We start from the raw sequence: 19,805 nt of genomic DNA, 5'->3' as shown, positions 1-19,805 counted from the left end.
AGCCCGAGGAGGGACTCTTACACCTACCTAAGCTCCTGGCATCTAGAGGGTGCTCAGGCTCTGAGAATGAAGGAGGCAGACCCCTAAACCCCTCTGCCAGGCTCAGTGGGGTTTCACATACCCTGTGGTAGACACAGGCAACCTTTAATGAACTCACATCCACTTGGTTTTCCTGTTTGGACTTTTGGAGCAGAGTGATGAGGGCAGGGTCCCCTCCACTAGGGCTATCACCCCATCCTGCCTCCAGCAGAGCTGGAACCCAGGAACCAGACCCACCTCCCCAGGGAATGCTCAGAACTCAGCTTCCACCCCTCTGGGAGATTCCAGCAATGACAGCCTGGGCCAATGGGCAAGGGCAGTCGGAATGGTGGGTGGGACTCCGGTCTCTGTGGGTGGCACCCTCCCCTTCAAGCAGGCACCATTAATATATGCAAAGCACATGCAAATCACCCAGAAGAGAGACACAACATCGGTGGAATGTCAGAAGAGACCTTGGAGATGATCCAACCCACGCCCCCTCATTTCACAGGTGAGGAAAGAGGCCCTTGCCAGGAAGGGACTTGCTCAAGGTCACTCGGACATTTGGGCACTGAGGAAAAATCTTAAGGAAGTCTCTCTGCTCAGTCCCACGCGCTTTGCACGACAGTCTTGCCTTTCATATGAGGGGCTTACAAGATGGTGAAGGGGTCACAGGGCCTGTCTGGGTTTCCCTTGGGCCCCTCCCTTCCCCCTCTGAGCCTGCAGACAGTGTAGTGGGTGTGAGGGGAACAGTGGACAAGGGTGCAAATGATTCCTGGGCTGTGGGTGACCAGAGGCATGGAGGGGCCAGAGGCCAGAGGCTTTGGTTTCCAGCTGCCAAGCAGTAGAAGGCGGCAGGAGAACTCGTGTCTGAAGCCCAATGTCAGGGCAAGGTGCCCGCTGCGTGCGGGGAGGGGGATGGCGCCTTCACTACACACACATCCCTAAGTGCTCGGCAGCCCCCTTCCGCCTGGACTCTGATAACTATGGCACCTGACAGACCATAATAGTCAACTGGGGCCCGTCCCTTCCATCCCTTCTGTGGCTGTGGCTGTGGCTGCTCTCTACCCCACCCCCCAACCTGGCTTCTCAACCTTCCAGACAGTCCTAGAAAGCAGGACAGATGCTGGGGAAAGAAGACAGACAGATGGGAGGGGGCAGAGAGGAAAGGGGAGACTAAGGAGCAGAGAAGGGGAGGCGAAGAGGAGAGAGAGCAGGAAGGGCAGAGCAGGAGAAATGGAGGGGCAGGGAGAGGGGACACATGGGGGGAATGGGGGAGTCTGAGGGGTAGACAAGGACTTGGGGAGCAATGGAGCAGAAGAGGGGCTCCCGGTCTGGTCTCCAGAACTGAAGGACAAGGCTGGAGCCCAGGCCGTGAGGCATAGGAGCCCCATCGAGGCCCCAGGCTGTCTAGCAGGAGTGGGGTACCATGTCCCTGCCCCTCTGCCCACCTCCCCAGCAAATCCTCCAGCGGCTGCCAGGAAATCAGTCCTCCCTCCTCTGCCTCCCTCCCGCTCTTCTCCCCTCCCTCCCTCGGGGCAGGCAAGCGCTGCTTCCCAGCCAAATCCAAAGCCTTCATCTCCGCTTTTCAGAGTCGGGAATGAAAGAAGGGGAAGCGAGTGCAGCCCTCAAACCCGCTGACGGCCAGATTTTTATTATCTTTGCTCGAATGGGCCCTAGGAAGCCAACAAGGGATTCTTCAAAGAGCATCTGAGTGGCTCATTGAAGCCTGCACCTGCACTGGCCTACCCGTGACAGGCAGCCAGGGCTTGGGGGGCACAACCTGTCCCCCACCTCCCACCAAACCCAGAGACCAGACTGGGGGCTGCCAAGAGCCTCACCCTCAGTTCCCTGTGCCTAGGCAGAGGCCACTCAGTCAGGCAGCCAAGCTCAAAGGCCAGACTTAGGCCAGCTGGACCTCTGAGGCAGTCTCTGCCCCTCTCTGGGCCTTGAAGGCACAAACGAAGGAAGAAATCGGATCTCCTTGCCAGGGCTTGGAGAAGATAAGTGCTTGGGATTCCTCGAAAGAGAAGCTTTTATGGCAAGCCCTAGATCCCTCCCCTGAACTCTCTGCCTGCCCCACATCCATGGGGCCCCTTCAGTTGCCTCCTGACTCCCTCCCAACCACAGTTGCCCTGCCGTTTCTGAGCCCCAGGCCCACTGTTCAGGATGAACCTCAAACCCCAAACACAGCTCCCTCAGTTCATATCCTCCACCCCATCTCCCTTTTTTCCCTGAGGCCTAACCTGGGATGGAGACAGGCTAAAACAGACCTGGTACTTCAGAGCCCAGGCCCCTCCTTCCTCAGTTTGCATTTTGTTAGAGAAAGCCAAGGTTGGCACTGGGCAGACAGCAGCCCTGCCACCACCACCCCCAGCTCTGACCACACCGGTGAGATCAATGCCCACAGCCCAAGAAGGAATCAATGGCTCTAATTAAACCTTTTTTCCAGGGTGGGTCCCTGGCCAGAGAGAGAGAAAGAGATCATCAGAGGTTCTGCATCCCAGCACCAACCTGGTACCCTGCACATATTTAAGAAACTTGGAAGCCAGCAGGAATCGGGCCATGAAGACCCCAGACTCCCCAGCATTAGGCAAGCAGAAGGTATGGGGTGAGAGCAAGGCTCCCAATGGCTCATTCTCAGGGACCCTTCCCCTAGAAGAGCTCCCCTTCTCCACACAGTACTGCCTGAGGACCACAGTTGCTTCTTCCAGATCTCCAGAGCACATGGGGGACCTACATCTTCAGCCCAGCCCTGAGGGTCATCACAGAGAACTGGCCATCACGGTAAGGGCGGAAGGAGCAGGGCTGGGGGGGTGGTGCGCTGGACAAAGACCCTCTTGTCCCCAAGGAGGGGTGGCAGGAAGCCAGGGCAAAGCCTTTGCACTTGCTGCCAATGGTGCCTGGGTGCCAGGCAGTCTGGGTGGAGGGGAGAATCTTATTCTTGGAACCCCTTCCCCTTATGCCCAGAGCCTTTACCCCCAACCCTTGCTTCTGCAGTAGGCCACCAGCTAAGTTTCTGCCCCAACAACTCTCAGCTTGCCTGGAACCTTCCTTCCTGTACGAATGCTGGGCACTGACACTTGCCCACAGTGGCCCCAATACCAACTAGAACCCGCAAGAGCCCTCACACATAAACCATAACTGTTCCCCACATACAAACACACGCACAACCATGCCAGAAACCACCACCATCACAGCTGCCAGCAATGATGGCAGAGCCTCACATTTTCACAGTGACAGTCTCTGTCAGATGCATCGTCAATTCTTTAAGACCAGCAAGAGGGATAGGGAAGGGAATGAGAGAAACTGAGGCACGGAGTTAGCAAAGCGGTTGGCTCAAGGTCACCCAGACCAAGCTATCCAGAGTTGGAAAGAAGGTATCCTACCCCTCCCCCCACCAAAGTGCTCAAACCCAATATCAAGGAATATTCAGACCCACAAGCCTGGAAGTCTGGTCATCTACCCTCAACTCCCAGCCCTCATCTGTTTTCCCCTCCCCAAAACAACAGTGGCTCCAACATCTCCACTTGAAAGACTCTATCCAGGAATCCTCCGCTGGGGAAACCCACTTCTCTTAAAGTTGGGGGCTGCAAGACTGCCTGATTTCATAGAATTTGGGGACAGGGGCTGACAGTCCGGGATCTCCTCCTCACACAATCCCTGTTTCCGCTCACCTGGCTCCCCTCGGCCCCCGGGGTCCCTCGGTCCAGCCTCCTCCCTGGGAGATCGGGCGCTGCCCTCCGCTGTCCTCTCCCACCAGGCCAGGGCAAAGCGCCGCAGGCACTGCCAGGGCTGCATGGGGAGAGGTGGGGCGGAGGGGCTTGCACTAGCAGCCGCACACGCCCCGCCAGGCCCTGCCAGCCGAGCTGCGGAGGCACCCGGCCGGCCCCCTCTGCTTCCACCAGCATCCTGCTGCCCCCACCGACAGGACTCGGAGCTGGCCCGGGAGTTTCTGACGTAGCAAGGGGGTGCGTGGGAGGGGAGGGTGGGCCAACACGCGTCCCCTCCCCAGCCCCGCCCTCTGCCGCTCAGCCACCGGCAGTCCCTACCTCCTCAGTCACCCTAAATGCTCTCCCCAGCTGGGGGCGCCCTCCCCTGCCCTCTGGTCTTTACAATGGGAGGGCTTAAGATCAAATGGGCCCTCCCCCAACCCCTCCCCCTCGTGGCCCCTCCCTATCCGCTAGCGGAGCGGGGAGCGGGTCCCCAGTTTCTGCAACTGCTGCCTAGGCTCCGAGGTCTCCAGGGCTAGGGCCTCGAGGTGAGGGGGGTGGGGAAATACAGGCTTGTATCCTGGCAACACAGCCAGCCCCATAATATACTCATCCCCTTCCTTCCCCGGGGGGCTGGCGCAAAGCGCCTACCACCACCATCCAAGGGCGTGCACCCCATTCTGGGACCTGCGATTAAGAGAGGCCTTTGATGTTCCCACCACTTCTCCATCCCCTTTGCCTCCCCTTGCGTCCTCTTCGTCCACCTGGGATGGACCACTCCCCTCCCCCACTCTCCTCACTATCCATCTCCCTTCCTCTTCTCTCTGCTCCTCCCTCCTCCACACAAGCCCCTTGAAATTTTAGCCCCTCGGGCCCCCTCCCCCAAGCCTCACGAGGCCCTCCCCACCCGCTCTCCAGCCGCGCCAGTGCCTGACCCATTCTCTGGTCCCAACACTCCTCTCGCCCGGGTCTTTCTCCCAAGCCCCGCGCGCCGCGGTCCCCTGCCCCCCACACACCTGCGTCCCGAGCATCCCTAGCCCAGCCGGCCGCCGCCTCCCCGGCCCGGCCGCCGCCCCCGCCCCCGGCCGAGGGGAAAACACACAAAGAAAACAGAAATACCTTCCACTTAAGCATGGAGGCACATTAGGGAGGAGAGAGACAGGGACATGCCTTGGGACGGAGCGTTCCCCATCGGGCGGGGGCGCGGGGGGCGGGGGCCCCGGGCCGGCCTGCCTGGCTCTCGCCCTCTCGCTGCCTCGCGGGCTCCTCGCTGGGCCCCAGCCCCGGGGCGCGGTGCCAGGCGGGCGGGCCGGGGCGCGGGCCCCGCCGGGGTGGACCAGCTGGGAGGGCGCCGGCGGCCGGGCGTGTGGGTACGCGCGCGCGCGGGCGTGTCACCGAGTGTGCGAGAGCGAGAGAGAGAGTGTGTGTGTGTGTGTGTGTGTGTGTGTCTATGTGTGTGTGTGTGTGCGCGCGCGCGCCGGCGCGGGTGTGTCACTGCGGGCGGGCACGCGCGCGGAGCGGGTACGCGCGTGTGGCCAGAACGCACAAAGGGCCGCTGGGGTGGCGGGGAGCCGGTAGGGGAGCGGGCCGGCGCCTCGCGCCCCCCAGCTGCATGGCGGGATCTCGCAGAGCGCGGCCGTGCGGGGGGTGCTGGGCTCACTCACGCTCCCCTCCCCGTTGCACCTGCTTCTCCCACCCCAAGCAATCCTCACTCTATGGTAAAGACAAATGCCTAGGACCCAGAGCTGCTCAGAGGAGGGGGCTGCACCTCGAGGGTGGGGAACTTCTCAGTCTCCAAGCCCTCGGGATGGAGAAGCATTTAGAGAGGGACGGGGCAGGGAGAGACCGGGGGACCACTCTTTAGCCAAGGTGACCTCCGAAAGCCACAGTCGCCCTATGCAGAGAAAATCTGGACCCTCCTCTGCCTCTGCCGGGAGGACCTCCTCACCCTCTCCTTAGACGCGCCTCAGCCGAGGGGACCCAGGACCCCGGCGCCCCCTGCTGGGCTATCTCCTTGCCCCCAGCTCGGGTTGCGGCCCCTCCTGCAGGAGTCTGCTAGAACTGCAGCGGTCGGTGCTGTGAGTGAGGGGAGTTGGCCCAAGCAGGACCCCAAAGGAGGGCGCTTCAGCTCTTGCCCCTTCTCACACCGTTGCCACCTCCACCGAAGCCTGCAGAGAGCCCCTCTGCCCCATCCCTGCCTTACCCCAACCCCGTCCCACCTTGGCCTACCTGTTGGCTCCACAGACTTCTCCAGGTGACTCTGACCCCTCCTGTTGTCCTGGTTGCTTGCTCCCTCTCTCTCTCAAATTCTCTGTCCTGTCCCTTCTCTCCCAAGCTTCTCTCTGGGAAGGGAAGGTGGGCCGAGTCCGCTGCCCCTTGTATTTACTCCAGACATTACCAAAGCCAGCTTAGATGAGCAAGAAAGGGGAACAGCACATGGCTGCGCTATAGGCCACCAGGCAGAGTGGCAGGCAGGCAGAGGCAGGAGAGGAGACCCCACCCCAAGTAGCCCGAATGACAAACCGGTTTCCCTACTTCCTGGTCTACCCAGTTGCAGCCTTAATCTAGGTTCTCCCACTTTCCTTACCCCTGCCAGGCCTGCCCTGAGCCAGCCACATGCCTGGCTGGGGGCAAGTCCCAGATGCCCCTTAGAGATTATTCTCCAGTTGCAATAACTTAGGTGGCCCGGCCAGGATAGGAAGAGGAGGGGCCCTTCCCAGCTCCAGTGGGACAGCTCAGGAGGGCAGCCAAGAGCTGTGTCCGGACGTACCGTCTGGGCGCACGACCCCCGCAGTCGGCACCCTGACTGCTCCCCTCCTGGGCCAGTTGCCTCTCCCTCTGCCAACTGGACGGTGCCCATCTTTTGGCCTTTGAGCGTGCTGTGGGCACCTGTCCAGCTCCCTGCCTGGCCGCCTGCCCAGGATGGGCACAGAAGGAAGCAGGCCCTGTGTAGGGGAAGGGTCAGCATGGGAAGAGGTGTCTTCCCTTCAGCTGCATGGACACCACCTCCTAAGCCTCTCAGAGCCCAGAGGCTGGGGCCCACACTGCTGCTCCTCCATCCAGGCCCCCCACTCACCTACATAGGACCCTGCCCTTCACCTCCCCCTCAGGTTCTCCCCATGAGATGAGGTCTCTTCCTTTCCCCACATTGTACCCGCCTAAGAGGAAGGGAATCAGCAGGTACTTTACCTTTATTCTCTAATTTAAGCCTCTCAACCATCCTGCAGAAGTGGCCATTTTCAGCCCCATTTCAGAAATATAGGAGTCGAGGCTCAGAGAGGCATAGCCCCTTGCCCAGTCCAAGAGTAGCAAGGGTGAAATTCAAACCCAGACTTGCCTGGCTCCAAAGCTCCCAGCCTCTCTCTCTCTTTTTTTTTTTTTTTAAATCACCACCATCATCATCTAACCCTGTGGGCTGCCAGAAGCAGGGACTACCATCTGACACCCGTCTCATGACCATAAAGGACAAGAAGAGAGCTGGGCTCAGGAATGTGGCTGAAAGTTAAGACAGTTATTTATTTCAGGGTTAAGGAACTGGGCGTTAACCCCTGGATGACAATTGGAAAGATGCTTGTCCCCTCACATGGAAGTTTTTCTGGTCTTTACACTAAATGCCAAGAAGCTACTGGTTTGGGGACTTGGGGAGAAGGACTCTGTGAACTAGCCCCAAGAGATGGGGAATAATTCTAAAGGTGTCAGCAAGACAATAAATCCATCGGTCTCCACCCTAAGGCGACCCCAGGCATCAAGAGGGCCTCTTCAATAGTGAGGAGCTAAAATCAGAGTTGGGACTTTAAAATCAGTTGATTTGTGTAGCTCGCTTTTGAAAGACAGAGCAACTGAAGACAGGACAAACTGGTTAGAACCAAGACAGCAAAAGATTCGACTTCCAGTAGACCTTGAGCCTCAAGGCACACCCACAGGCGCCATGACAGTTCCTGGACTGACCATAAAAGGTCAAAAAGTGGGCGGGGGGCCTGATTCCTGGAAATCCCTGCCCCTTCCCCAAAGTAGTTGGAATAATCCTCCTACTCATTAGCATATGAAATTACCGAGCCCATAAAACCTAACAACTCTGCACCTTGTGGTCGCTCTCTCTCTTGCTGTCTGAGGCGGCCCACACTCTGTCTATGGAGTGTGTATCTGCTTTTACTTTAAACTAAACACTCCACACCTCTCGGTCTCTCCCTCTCACCTTTCTGAGATGGCCCACATTCTGCCTATGGAGTATGCATCTCCTAAGCTGTTTTCCCTCTGAGTGAGACAGACTGCACTTTGTCTATGGAGTGTGTATCTCTCTAAATAAACTTGCTTTCACTTTAAAAATAAATAAAAAATAAAGACGGGTCCTTAACATTTCTGATTATCATCATAGCTGTGAGCTCATTTGACTCCCTCCTCCCCTCAATGACTTCATCCATAGCTGCCCAATCCAGGATAGGGGACTCCATGGGCCCATGGAAGGGTGAGAAGGGATACAGCTCCTGAACAGGAACAAAGACCCCTGCGCCCAAAGTGAGCCAGAGAATGGATAGCCTGACACCGGTGACCCTTGCTGATCCCACCCAATCCCCTCCAACCCCAGGAAGATAGGTGTCTCCTTGCCCTCCTATCAGATCTCTAAAGCCAAGGCTCCTGGTGAAGGGAGAAGGCTGAGGAAGCTAACTCCTCTGATCAGGGCGAGAGCAATCCAGGTATTATTTCTCCAGCCAAGAGACCAGAATTGCTTCTGGAAGCTGGCATGGTGCCCAGGCACAAGCAATGTGCCAGCTGCCTCCACCTGAGATGCCTCAGGTGCCACCCCACCCCCACTCTCATTCCTCAACAGGTAACTTCCCTCTCGCCTTTCTCTCCTGCCTCCTTTTATTGTGCTTGGTTGGGAGAGGGCTGCTAGCTTGTTTGAGGGACTGGAACCACCCACCTTGCCCTTCTCACTCTGCCCAGCTTACTCGCCTGTTCCTGGGAGCCTGTGGGAGTGGGAGCTGGATGGTGAGGGAGCACCCTAGAGGTGAGAATTCTCAGCCTCACTTCTTTCCCAAGGTGCGTTCTGAACAGGGGTTGCACCTGGACAAATGTCTGGGCAGGAAGAGGGAGGTGGGCAGAGAGGGGCACATGGGCCTCTAGGGAAAGGCACAGGGAAAAGGGTGATATGAAAATGATGGCTGGGACACCCCAAATCGCTCACTCTGCCACCTTGGAGTCCACCACCCCAGATCCTCGAGAAAGCACTCTGCCAGCAGGGTTACTGTCTGGCTAGGGCATTTCTTGAGTCCCATTTGGACCATCGAAACTCCACCAAGGGTGGCCCAAAGGCATTGAGGGGGCTGTGGAGAGCCCCGTTCTGGAAAGAAAGTGACAAGCGATCTGACTCCTGGGGCTGGTTTGGGTTGGGGAGTTGAGGAAGTGGAGGCTGCTTCCCTCCACCCTAGACTGGCAGACTTTGGACCACAGACTAGCCTTCTAGAACCCTTAAACCTCTCCTGTTGCATTCCTCACTCTCCCATTCCGCCCCTCACCCTATAGGAGAGGAGTAAGTAGCAGTAAATTTCAGAAGCTCCTCCTCCATTCCTTTTGGTCCCCCCTCCCTTTCTTGTTATTGTAATGAATGCTAATGAAGCTCAATAATTGATGTCCTCATTAGCACTTCAAACCTGCTTTCTGAAGAATGGAGAGAAAAAGTGGAAGGGGGAGATTCTCTGGGGTCCTAACTGTAGCCAGCCCCCTCCAAAGAAACTCTGGTGCTGCAGTAGGGAGGGACCCTACGAGAGGGACTTGCATGGAGAAACTTAGCTGTCCCCCTCTGACTGAGAATTTTCTGACCACAAGGCTCTGTCTTCCCTGTCAGATGGCAAGCAAGGGTCCTGTCTCCCCCATCAGACTGGGAGCACTGAGTGCCCTTCATTAACTGGGGCTCCCCCTCAGGGCAGGACGGTGGTTCCTTTTTTTTTTTTTAAGTTTTTTATTTTTATTTTTTATTTTAATGGAGGTACTGGGGATTGAACCCAGGACCTCAAATATGCTAAGCATGCACTCTACTGCTAAGCTGTTACCCTCCTTCTCTGGGCTTCACTTTTTTTTTTAATTTAAATTTTTACTTTCTTAGGATAGTGGTTTGTAAACTAAAGCAAGAATTAGAATCACCTGGAGGCCTTGCTAAACCATGGGTTGCTGGATCCCACCCCCAAAGCTTCTGAGTCTGTCAGTTTGAGGAGGAGCCTGAGAATTTGCATTTCTACCAAGTTGCCAAGCGCTGTGGGGGTAGGAACCACACTTTGAGAACCAGTAGGGTAGAGACTACCTTCTTGCTTTCCCAGCTTAGGGCTTTGCCTGCTAGTATGGCTCAACCGGCAAGTCACATAGGGAGTGTGGAGGAGAACTTTGTGACACAGATGAATGTACCTCTCCTCTCCTTTCCTTAAATCACTACCAAAGCCAATTCCTGCCACCGTAAGTGCCTCTGGTGACTCCTCCCTCTCCCAACCTTGACCTTTGATACTGATGGATGGAGATGACCAGAACTGGATCTCCTGCCCCTCAGCTGCATGCCACCATGCTCGGTGCTGCAGATGCCAATGGGTTTCCTCTCCTGGGAGGAGGAGGGAATAAAGGCATGGGAGAGGATTCCCAGCATCCCGCTTCACTTTGGGATGACCTCCTGGAGCCTAAGTGGGTGGGGAAAAGGGCTTGTGGATATAGTCCACGAACATGCATACAGCTCCTCACTTCCTTTCTATTCAGTCATCCAGACATAGAAAGAAAAGAAAGAGAGGAGAAAGATGAGAAGGGACTAGAGCAGGGAGAAGAAGGCAGGCAGTCTGTATCCATCATTAAGAGGACAGATTGTGAGCCACTGGGGTTTTTTGTTGTTATTGTTGTTCTCTATATTATTGTTTGATTAATGACAACTTAAATAAGGCTTTGTGCAAAGCAGTGAAGTTCCTGGATGCCTAGACCACAAGCCCAGCTCCTGTAGGACCACACCCTGCTTAGCTTTGAGGCTCGAGATTTCACCATCCATTTGCTTTGGAAAAGAAAAGCAAAGACACTCCCTCTCCGGACTCCAGCCAGCATCCTTCCCAGGCCAGCCAACCAGCCTTACAAGCCTATGGTTGGGCAGTAGGGGAATGGAGCAAGTATCATCCTCACCTATTTCACCCATGCTAGCACCCGGTAACCATCTCTTTGCCTTCCAGTTTCACAGCAATCACCTGTTTAATAGTGAAAGTGGATGGAACCCTCATACACTGCTGGTAGGGAGTTAAAATGGATCAGTAGCTATGAGAAACAGTTTGTCAATTCCTTCAAAAGTTAAACATAGAGTTACTGTATGACCCAGTAGCCTAAATGTCCTTCAGTGGATGAATAAATGAACTCATTTGTGATCTATCCATACAATGGAATACTATTTATTCATGAAAAGGAATGAAGTCCTAATACACACTTCAACATGGATGAAACTCCACATCATGTTCAGTGAAAGAAACCAGCAAATACAGGTCATATATTGTATGATTCCATTTATATGAAATATTCAGAATAGGTGAATTTGTTGAGATTTGCCTGGATGGGAGGGGTTGGGGGCAGAAATGGGGAGCAATCACTTAATGGACATGGGGTTTCCTCTTGGGATGATGAAAATGTTTTGGAAGTAGATAGAGGAGGTGGTTCCACAACATGGTGAATGCACTAAATGCCACTGAGTTGTTCAATTTATAATGGTTAATTTCATGTTATGTGAATTTCACCTCAAAAAAAAAAAAAAAGGAATAATGAAGTAGGAGTTTTTCAGGGAGTTCATTAAGTAGACACATCTGCAGATTTGGAGTCTGCCTTTCTTGGAAACAGGAGCTTGAACCCAAGTAAGTCACAGCATTTCCCGATGCTCTGGGGCAACAGGCATCCATTCTGAAGATTTGGAAGATGCTTACTGAATCCCAGGATGCTGTTTTCTGAACTCAGACTGCATCCCAGCAGCCTCCTGCTCTGCCTGGCTCATATCCCAAGGGAGCCTCCCTTTCAGATTCCTGCTTCCCGAGCAGGCAGCAGACGCCTGATCAAGCTTCCCATCTCCAGCTCACATCGTGCCATCTGCCCCAATGGCAGGCCCCCCACCCCGATCATTCTTACTTCAAGCATAGCTTTCAAAAGGCCTCTTCTTTCCCACAGATTATTTTAATCACCCCCTAAGTGGGGCCCCGGCTCTCTGGAATCTCTCACTCCCCTCAATCCTTTCTCCCTGTGCTAAGCCCTGGGCTGGCTCCTCTGGGTGCAGGTGGGGAAGGGAAGGGTCTCAGGATGAATCAGACACATCTGCTGCTCCCCCACCCCTGGCTCTAAAGCCTCTCTAGATCCTTCCTCTCAAAGACCTTCAGTGACCACTCCCTAGAGCAGAGGATTGTGGCCTATGGGGACCCTGAACCTTTTGGAGTCCTGACAGCCACTTTGCACCCTCTCCTTAGACAAATGAACATTCATGCCCAGCCACAGAAAATCTGTGGGCCTCTCTGACCTCTGTAGCCCCTCCAAGGACCCCTCAGGCAAGGCTACTCAAAGTGTGGTCCACAAGATGAGTACAGAAATGAAGAGTAGTATTTGAGAAACCTTCAGAGCAATTTGACATTGCCACACAGCCAAGTGCATGGTCATTTGTGCTCTGTTTTATAAAAATAACGTGGGTTCACAATCAACTGGAAATGAAAAAAAAAATAAAGATCCTTCACCACAGAGAGTTGGAGAAGCATTGCCTTAAGGACCTGTTCACGTCAGAGGAGGATGCCTGACCCACTCAGTAAATTTCTTAAGCTGGCATTCCATGCTCTTCATGGTTCTCTCCCCAATCTTTCCGTCCTTATCTCTGGTCACCTCCAACAAAATACACACACACGCACACACACATGCATGCCCTGTCTTCCCTTCACACTCCACACCATCGCCCATACTATTCCCCACCTCGGGATTGTCCTTTCCTTCCTCTGCACCTGTCGACACATGACATCCACTTCCAGGCTCAGATCAAATTCCACTTCCTCAACCAAGCCTTACCCAACTCCACCCCAGCCCTCCTCAAACAGAAATACAAACACAAACACATTCTTGCTGAAATTCCCTCTCCCCTGGGCTTTTTTTAACACCAACTTAGTTTTATTTGTGACCATCTGTCTGCTCCACACGGGCAGAGTTTTCGTCCCCTTGGTCCCCTCTGTCTCCTCCACCCTCGGGGCATCTGTTCTGGGCATTCTGCTGTCCCAGTTCCCCCAGGCCCTCCGATGGCTGCTCCTCCATGTGCATCTCTTCCATGCTAGGGGAACTTGGAGCATCTTCCCAAGACAGGACCCAGGCCTCTATAACACTCCCTGACTCATCCATTCCTGGCTTCACCTTCCTCACCCAGGGTCAGACCTTCTCAGTCATGACCACTGGGATATGACTGGGGCCAAAAATGAGTACAGACAAGATTTTTAAGGACTGGAAAAAAAATTTATTTGACTTTTTTTAAATAGGAAATTCCCTTTGCATGTGATGTAAAATTCAAGAAGTGCCAAAGAGAGAAGTCGATTTCCCCACCACTGCCTCTATTCCTGATCGCCCAGGCCCAGCCTTGCAAGCAAAGACCACTCCCAGTTTCTTTGGTCTTCCAGGGCTTGTCCGTGTGTTCACAAGCACTTCCTTTGTGTCCTATTACCCAAGTGGCAGCATACTCCACACACTCAACAACATAAACTAGAGATTGTTCTGCGTCAACACATATAAAGGTGCCCTGTTGATGGATATTTAGGCTGTGGTGCAAGAGCTTTCCTGGTAGTTACTTTGTTTTACACAATATAAATTTATCTGTGCAATAGATTCCAAAAATTAGCATGGCTGGATAAGGGGTACAGGCATAATAAGATTTTTGCGTATGAATCATTATTTCTGGTTTTGCCCTGATTAATGGCACCATAGCAACCAATTTTTTTCCCAATTCGGCCACTTGTTTCTCTCATGGTGTGCCAGCTAGGGAAACTGAAGCAGAGACTGCCCACCTCCATCTCATCCCTCCATTAGGAAGAATCCAAAATTGAGGGAGGGACCTGACAGCAGGAAGAAGCCCAGCTTCATCAGAGTCAGAAAAATGCCCCAAGGATCCTGCCCATCTCAAGAAACAGAGGGAGTGGAGGAACATCTAGCCTGAAAATGGAAAAACTAAAATAATGATCACCTCGTGTGTAAAGGAAGAGACAAACCAGAGGATGCCTGGGGGTTCCATGTCAGCAGGAGAGACTGAAGTTAGGGGGGAAGGTATAGCTCAAGTGGTAGAGCCCATGCTTAGCATGCATGAGGTCCTGAGTTCAATGCCCAGTACCTCCTCTAAAAATAAATAAATAAACCTAATTACCTTCCCCCAACCAAAAAAAAAAATGAGAGCGCGAGAGAGGCTGAAGTTAGCTCCCAGTGTGAACTTCCAGCCAATGCAGCAGGGATGATAATGGCCTGGCACCACGCAAGGACAGTGGGTGACTCCCTACTTAGGGATCCTTAAGCCAGGATTAAGGGTGGAGGCCTCACCAGGCCTGCTGGGATGCAGAAGGCGGGAGCAGGTGACCGCTTAAGCCACCGTGTGAGGGCACAGCCTAGGCAAGGTGAAAAGGCTGGGGACTGGCAGGGCCCTTTACAGTCTTCAAAGCAATCCCATAATCAAGCCTCCGAGGAGGGCTAGCAAGGATTATGACTAGCCCATGAGTAGCCCATTCTGCTGATGAGAAAACCAAAGCCCAGAGAAGTTAAGAAATTTGCCCGAGGCTTCACAGGTGAACCAGGACTTGAACCCAAGCCTTCAGCCCTCAAGTCCAATGAGATGGTCTCCACTACTGGGAGATTCCCAAGATAGGACCCAGGCCCTCTTCACCCCTACTCCTCCACCAACAGCCACACAACCCCAGAACAGGGCGGAGACTGTAGGGAGAAGCTGCAAATCCCTGTCCTGTCTAACAACCGAGCTGAGGAAGAAAAAGGTGGGAACGGGTCCCAAACTCCCATCTCACTTGTCCTCGCCCGTCTCAGTCTCAGACTCTCTCGTGATAGGAAAGTAGGCCAGTTTGGAATATGTCACGGATATTTTCAACATCCCCATCTGTACTATACAGCCTTGCACATCGCCAAGTGGGGTGGAGTCAGAGCCTTCCTGCTGGATGAGGGGTACACTTGCTACCTCTGGGGCTCAGAGCCCAGATGGGGGCTGGGAACAAGCACAGGAGACCCTGGAGGCCACTGGGCAAGTGTTCAGCCAAGAGCTGTCACCTGCAGACACCATCCCACTGCCCCCCCCCCCATGAGCAGTGTGCCCAGCTAGCCTGGGGGTTGAGCAGTTTCCTGCAGGGGAGTGGGTCTGGGAAATGTGATTCTTGGAGAGGTGATTAATATTTGAAGTGGGCCTTGAAAAGAGAGCAGGACTTTGCTGGTTGGAGAAGATGGGGGAGGGTGTTCCTGGCCGAGGGGTGAGCTTGGGGTGTGCTGGGGTGGGGGGCGAGGGCATAGAAGGCTGACCAGGAATGGCAGCAAGAGAGAGTGGGCACAGGTGGGCTAACACTGAAGAAGGCCGATTAATGGTGAATGCCCAGCTAAGAAGCTCGGGGTACGTCCTGCAGATGCCTGCAAGGATTTTAAGTGCCATGATTTGGAAAGAACATGTAGCTATGGGAAGGGAGGAGTCACCTGGAGAGGGGCAGGGGTACAGGGGCTGAGTGAGCATTCTCTTCAAGCTGCCAGCCACCCTGACCACGTCCTCCAGTCTGTTCAAAGGGACACCTCTCCTGATTGGGGAGGGAAGATCAAAGTGAACTCTTTGCACAGATGTTAGAGACTAACTAGTTTAAAGGGGCCAAAATTGGGGTGGGGGTTGCATTTCGAGAGAGTCTCCTGGAAAGGATGGTAGAGGGGGCACCCGGACACTGTGTTTATTAAGCACCTACTAGGGGCACTTTGCACCAGGGCTTCATTTCTTCCTGACAACAAGCCCAAGAGGTAGATAGGCTTTCCCCTTCTTCACTGATGTACAAACTGAAGCTTAAATTTCAGTAGTAAAGAAGTAAAGGGAAATGTAAGTCCCTTCCCGGAGGTCACACAGTGAGTAAGTGGGCTAAGAAGTCACATCTGTTGGTCCCCAAAGCCCCATCCCCTTCACCTCTCATCACCTCCCAGGAAAGAGGCAAGGCTCCTTCTACCCAAGAAATGACTCAGGCCTCAGTCTTCAGCCCTCTCTCACTGTCTCCACCCTGGACCAGGCCTCTAGGGCCCCACACGGATCCCATGAGATAAGCCACTCTCAGATAAGCAAACCGAGGTTCAGGGAAGTTAAGTGACTGCCCAAGGACACAAAGCTAATTAGTGGCAGAGGCAAGATTCAGACTCAGATCCCTTCTGACACCTGATAACTCTGCCATCTTCCTTCCTAAGCACATAACTTCTTTGTTCTCCAGTTTCCTCATCTGTAAAATGGGCCTAGGAGGATTAGAGGGAGCATGTGCAGATATAAGCCACTTAACACAGTGCCCAACAGTCCTTCAATGGTCAACAAATACTTACTGACTTGGGGAGTAGGACTATCTTCTAGACTTTGGGAGGCAAGAGGAAACAGAAACCAGCCCCTGCTGTCTCTGGGTGGATACTAAGACAAGGACTGAGCCACAAGTAGAGACAGCACCCCATAATTGCTCACACTAATTCCCACCTCAAGCTGTGGGAGCTTGAGCAAGTCACTCTGGGGTTCTCTGCTTCTGGGTCTAGAAAACGGGAAGAGTGCAGAGGGCAGATGCTTCGCTCTGAGTAGCCAGCTGTGTATTCCATCACTACCAGCCTCCTAGGTGAGCAGCCCTGCTCCAGCTCCGGGAGACCAGCAAATCCCCTTCCTCCCCTACCATGCCTGGCCCAGAAACTGGTTGTTTCTGGCTCCCTCTCTTTCCAGGAACTGCGCGGCCTCTGCTCCTTGTCCTGTTGCAGACTAATGGCTGCCCAGCCTCCTGTCTAGGACCAGCCCTAAATCTGAGGCAAGTATCCCAGAGGTTGTAAGAGCCTGTGGTTCGGGACCACCTTCAAAGCTCTGAGGCAGCCCTGAGGAGTGGGTCCCCAGCTCTTCATGTCTAAGGGGTGGGGCAGATTCAGCTTGGGTCGGGGGTGGGTGGGCTTCTGGTCAAAATCAGGGAGCTCCTCATAGGGAAACAGGAAAATCGGAATCTAACCCAAGGAATATAAGATAATCATAGTTGAGGCAATTCTTAAAGACTTAGGATATTAATTTATTTAATTTACCCACTATGTGTTTAAAATCGCATTTTAGAGCTGATAAAACTGAGGCTCAGAAAAGTGAAGTGAGTCATCCAAGGAATCCAAAGCCCTTGCTCTTCTCTACCTCTGGGCTGCTGGCCACGCTCAGCCTTGTTGTCCCTGGGCTCTGGGCCAGGGCTGGACCCTAATCCCCAGATGTAACCAGAGGTAGAGGAGTTGGAACCCGAGAAGTGGGAAGAAAGTCTTGCACCTCCCCTGGGTCATCATTGGTCCTGTCACTCCTTCTCTGGCCACTCACTCAGCTTCATCCCCAACCTCAGGATCAGGAAGTGGGGCCAGATTTGGGAGGTGGGGTCAGATCCTTCCGAGCTCCCCATTGCTGCTTCCATCACTCTGTCACTTTCTTGCCAAAGCCCTGCTCTATCCACCTGTGCCACCCTCTAACCCCCTCCCTGGTGTTGTCCACTGACCTCCCAGCACTGCCTCTCATTTGTTGAAAACTTTTGGCATCCCACCCATTAGTGCCCCCTGGGTAACTAAAGTCCCAGCCTCTCCATTCTATACCCTTCACATGACTAATCACTTTCTCCTCTGCCCACAAGCTTGTTCAAATCCTGTACATTGTCGTCACCGGTAAGTGCTCACATTTCCCTCTCTGACCTCATCTTCTGCTCCTTTTGTTCAATTGCTCCTCAGACAACTGTTCTTCACTCCTGTGTCATTTGACCTGGAGATGTTTTCCCACATCCATCAGCTCCCTTCCTTCAGTCTCTTCCCTTTACAGCCTAAAGTCTCTGCTTTATCAGATCATCTTAACTCTTTACCCTCAGTCTTTTGTGGTTACATTTGCCTGGCGAAACCCTAACACTGGGTTTCTGATTCAAGAAGGCTGTATATGTTTACCACTCCATCCTCAAAAATTCCTTTGAAATGACAAAGAAAAATGTACTAGAATTTTAAAGCAGATTAGATTGTACTAACAGTAAAACCCAACAGAGAAAGGAATCCAAGACCCTACAGGGAGCCACTCAAAGTGTAAATTTTCCTGAAAGAACCCTAGATTTCCTGCTAACATCAAGAACAAAGCAAGGATGTCACTCTCGTCATCACAATTTAATATCGTACTGGAGAGTCTAGTCAGTGTGCTAAGGCAAGGGGGAAAAGGCATCTAGAATTGAAAGGAAGAAGTACAACTGTCTTTATGTGAAGATGGTGTGAATTTCCATGTAGAAAATCTGATGGGCTCTAAAACATAGTTGTTAGATCTAAAAGATGAGTTTATCAAGACTGTAAGTTATAAGATTAATATACAAAGTCAATTCTATTTCTATAGACTAGCAATGAACAACTGGAAATTGAAATTTTAAAGAATAATATCATGTACAATAGGATCAAAAAAAGTGAACTACATAGGGATAAGTCTGGCAAAGACCTGTACACTGAAAATATACAAGACCTGTAAACTGAAAACTACAAAACACTGCTTAGAGAAATTAAGGAAGACTCAGTAATGCTGAGACATACCATGCTCATGGATCAGAAAACTCGATACTGTTAGGATATCAATTCTCCCCCAATTGATCTATAAATTCAACACAAGCCCAAATTCCCATCAGACTTTTTTGTAGAAATTGAAAAGCTGATTCTAAAATTCTTATAGAAATGCAAGGGACTTAGAATAGCCAAAACAACTTCGAAAAGGAATTGGGGGGGGGGGGGAACGTTTGTGAGCCCTTACCTGACTGGCAGTAAGGAGACCACACACGCCTGGAGTTACTATAAAAGATGTGAACAAGCAGGAGATCCTCAGAGGTCTGGCAGCCTCCCTAAGAGAGTCCAGGAAACTAAAACTCCCTGAATGTGTGGACACCATCAAGCTGGCCAAGCATAAAGTGCTTGCTCACTACAATGAGAGCTGGTTCTTACACAGAGCGGCTTCCACATTGCTGCACCTCTATCTCTGCGGCTGTGCTAGGTTGCCTCCATGACCAAAGTCTATGGGGACATCCCAGAAACCACATCATGCCCAGCCACTTCAGCAGGGACCCAAGAACATAGCCTGCCATGTTCTCCAAGCCCTGGAAGGGCTGAAAATGGTGGACGAGAACCAAGATCGGGGTCACAAGCTGATATTTCAGGGACAGAGAGAGCTGGACAGAAGCTCCAGACAGGTGGCAGCTGCCACCAAGAAACGTTAGAACAAAAGCTGGGTTAATAAATTGCTTCACTCTTTAGAAAAAAAAAAAACAATTTGGAGGACATACACTACCTAACTTCAAGATTATTAGAAAGCTACAACAATCAAGAGAGTGCATGTAGGCATCAAGATAGACAAATAGACCAAAGGAAGAGAAAAGAAAGTCTATAATTAGACCCATACATATATGGTCAATTGATTTTTAACAAAGATGCAAAGACAATCTAGGGGAGAAAAATACAGTCTTTTCAACAATGGTCCTGAAACAAATTGATATCCATATACAAAATGATAGACCCTACATCATACATAAAAATTAACTCAAAGTGGATCCTAGACCTAAACATAAGCCTAAAAGTATAAAATTTCTTGAAGAAAACATATGAGAAAATCTTTGCGACCTCGGGTTAGGCAAAGATTTCTTAGATAAAACGTCATAAAATTAAAAAGTGAAAAATTGGACTTTATCAAAGTTAAGGATTTCTGCTATTTAAAAGATATTTTTAAAGGAATAAAAACAAAATAAGCCCCAGACTGGGAGAGAGTATTTGCGAAGCATATATATGATAAAGGACTTTTATCCAGAATATATAAAGAATGCTCAAAACTTAATAAGA

At 52.3% G+C, this 19,805-nt stretch overlaps 1 protein-coding gene and 1 pseudogene across 13 annotated transcripts in view; one reads left to right on the top strand and one right to left on the bottom strand.

Annotated features, from left to right (window-relative positions):
* The window catches only part of SRCIN1 (SRC kinase signaling inhibitor 1), a 68,215-nt gene extending 61,996 nt beyond the window's left edge, over positions 1-6,219 (bottom strand). For 8 of the 13 annotated variants that reach the window (XM_074342928.1, XM_074342929.1, XM_074342930.1 and 5 more), the window contains exon 1: positions 3,696-3,943. In XM_074342928.1, the coding sequence (XP_074199029.1) occupies positions 3,696-3,819 (124 nt within the window). In that variant the 5' untranslated portion in view covers positions 3,820-3,943. Of the gene's footprint in view, positions 1-3,695; positions 3,946-5,960 lie in introns of those variants that run through there. The other 5 variants (XM_074342939.1, XM_074342938.1, XR_012499491.1 and 2 more) reach the window with 4 other exon arrangements.
* Positions 6,220-15,178: 8,959 nt separating this feature from the next.
* LOC105073337 (small ribosomal subunit protein eS19 pseudogene) lies at positions 15,179-19,189 on the top strand (annotated as a pseudogene).
* The last annotated feature ends 616 nt before the right edge of the window (positions 19,190-19,805 follow it).

This window comes from Camelus bactrianus, chromosome 16 (genome assembly GCF_048773025.1).
Source record: "Camelus bactrianus isolate YW-2024 breed Bactrian camel chromosome 16, ASM4877302v1, whole genome shotgun sequence".
Lineage (NCBI taxonomy): Eukaryota > Metazoa > Chordata > Mammalia > Artiodactyla > Camelidae > Camelus > Camelus bactrianus.
This window is presented reverse-complemented; position numbering and strand designations above follow the sequence as displayed.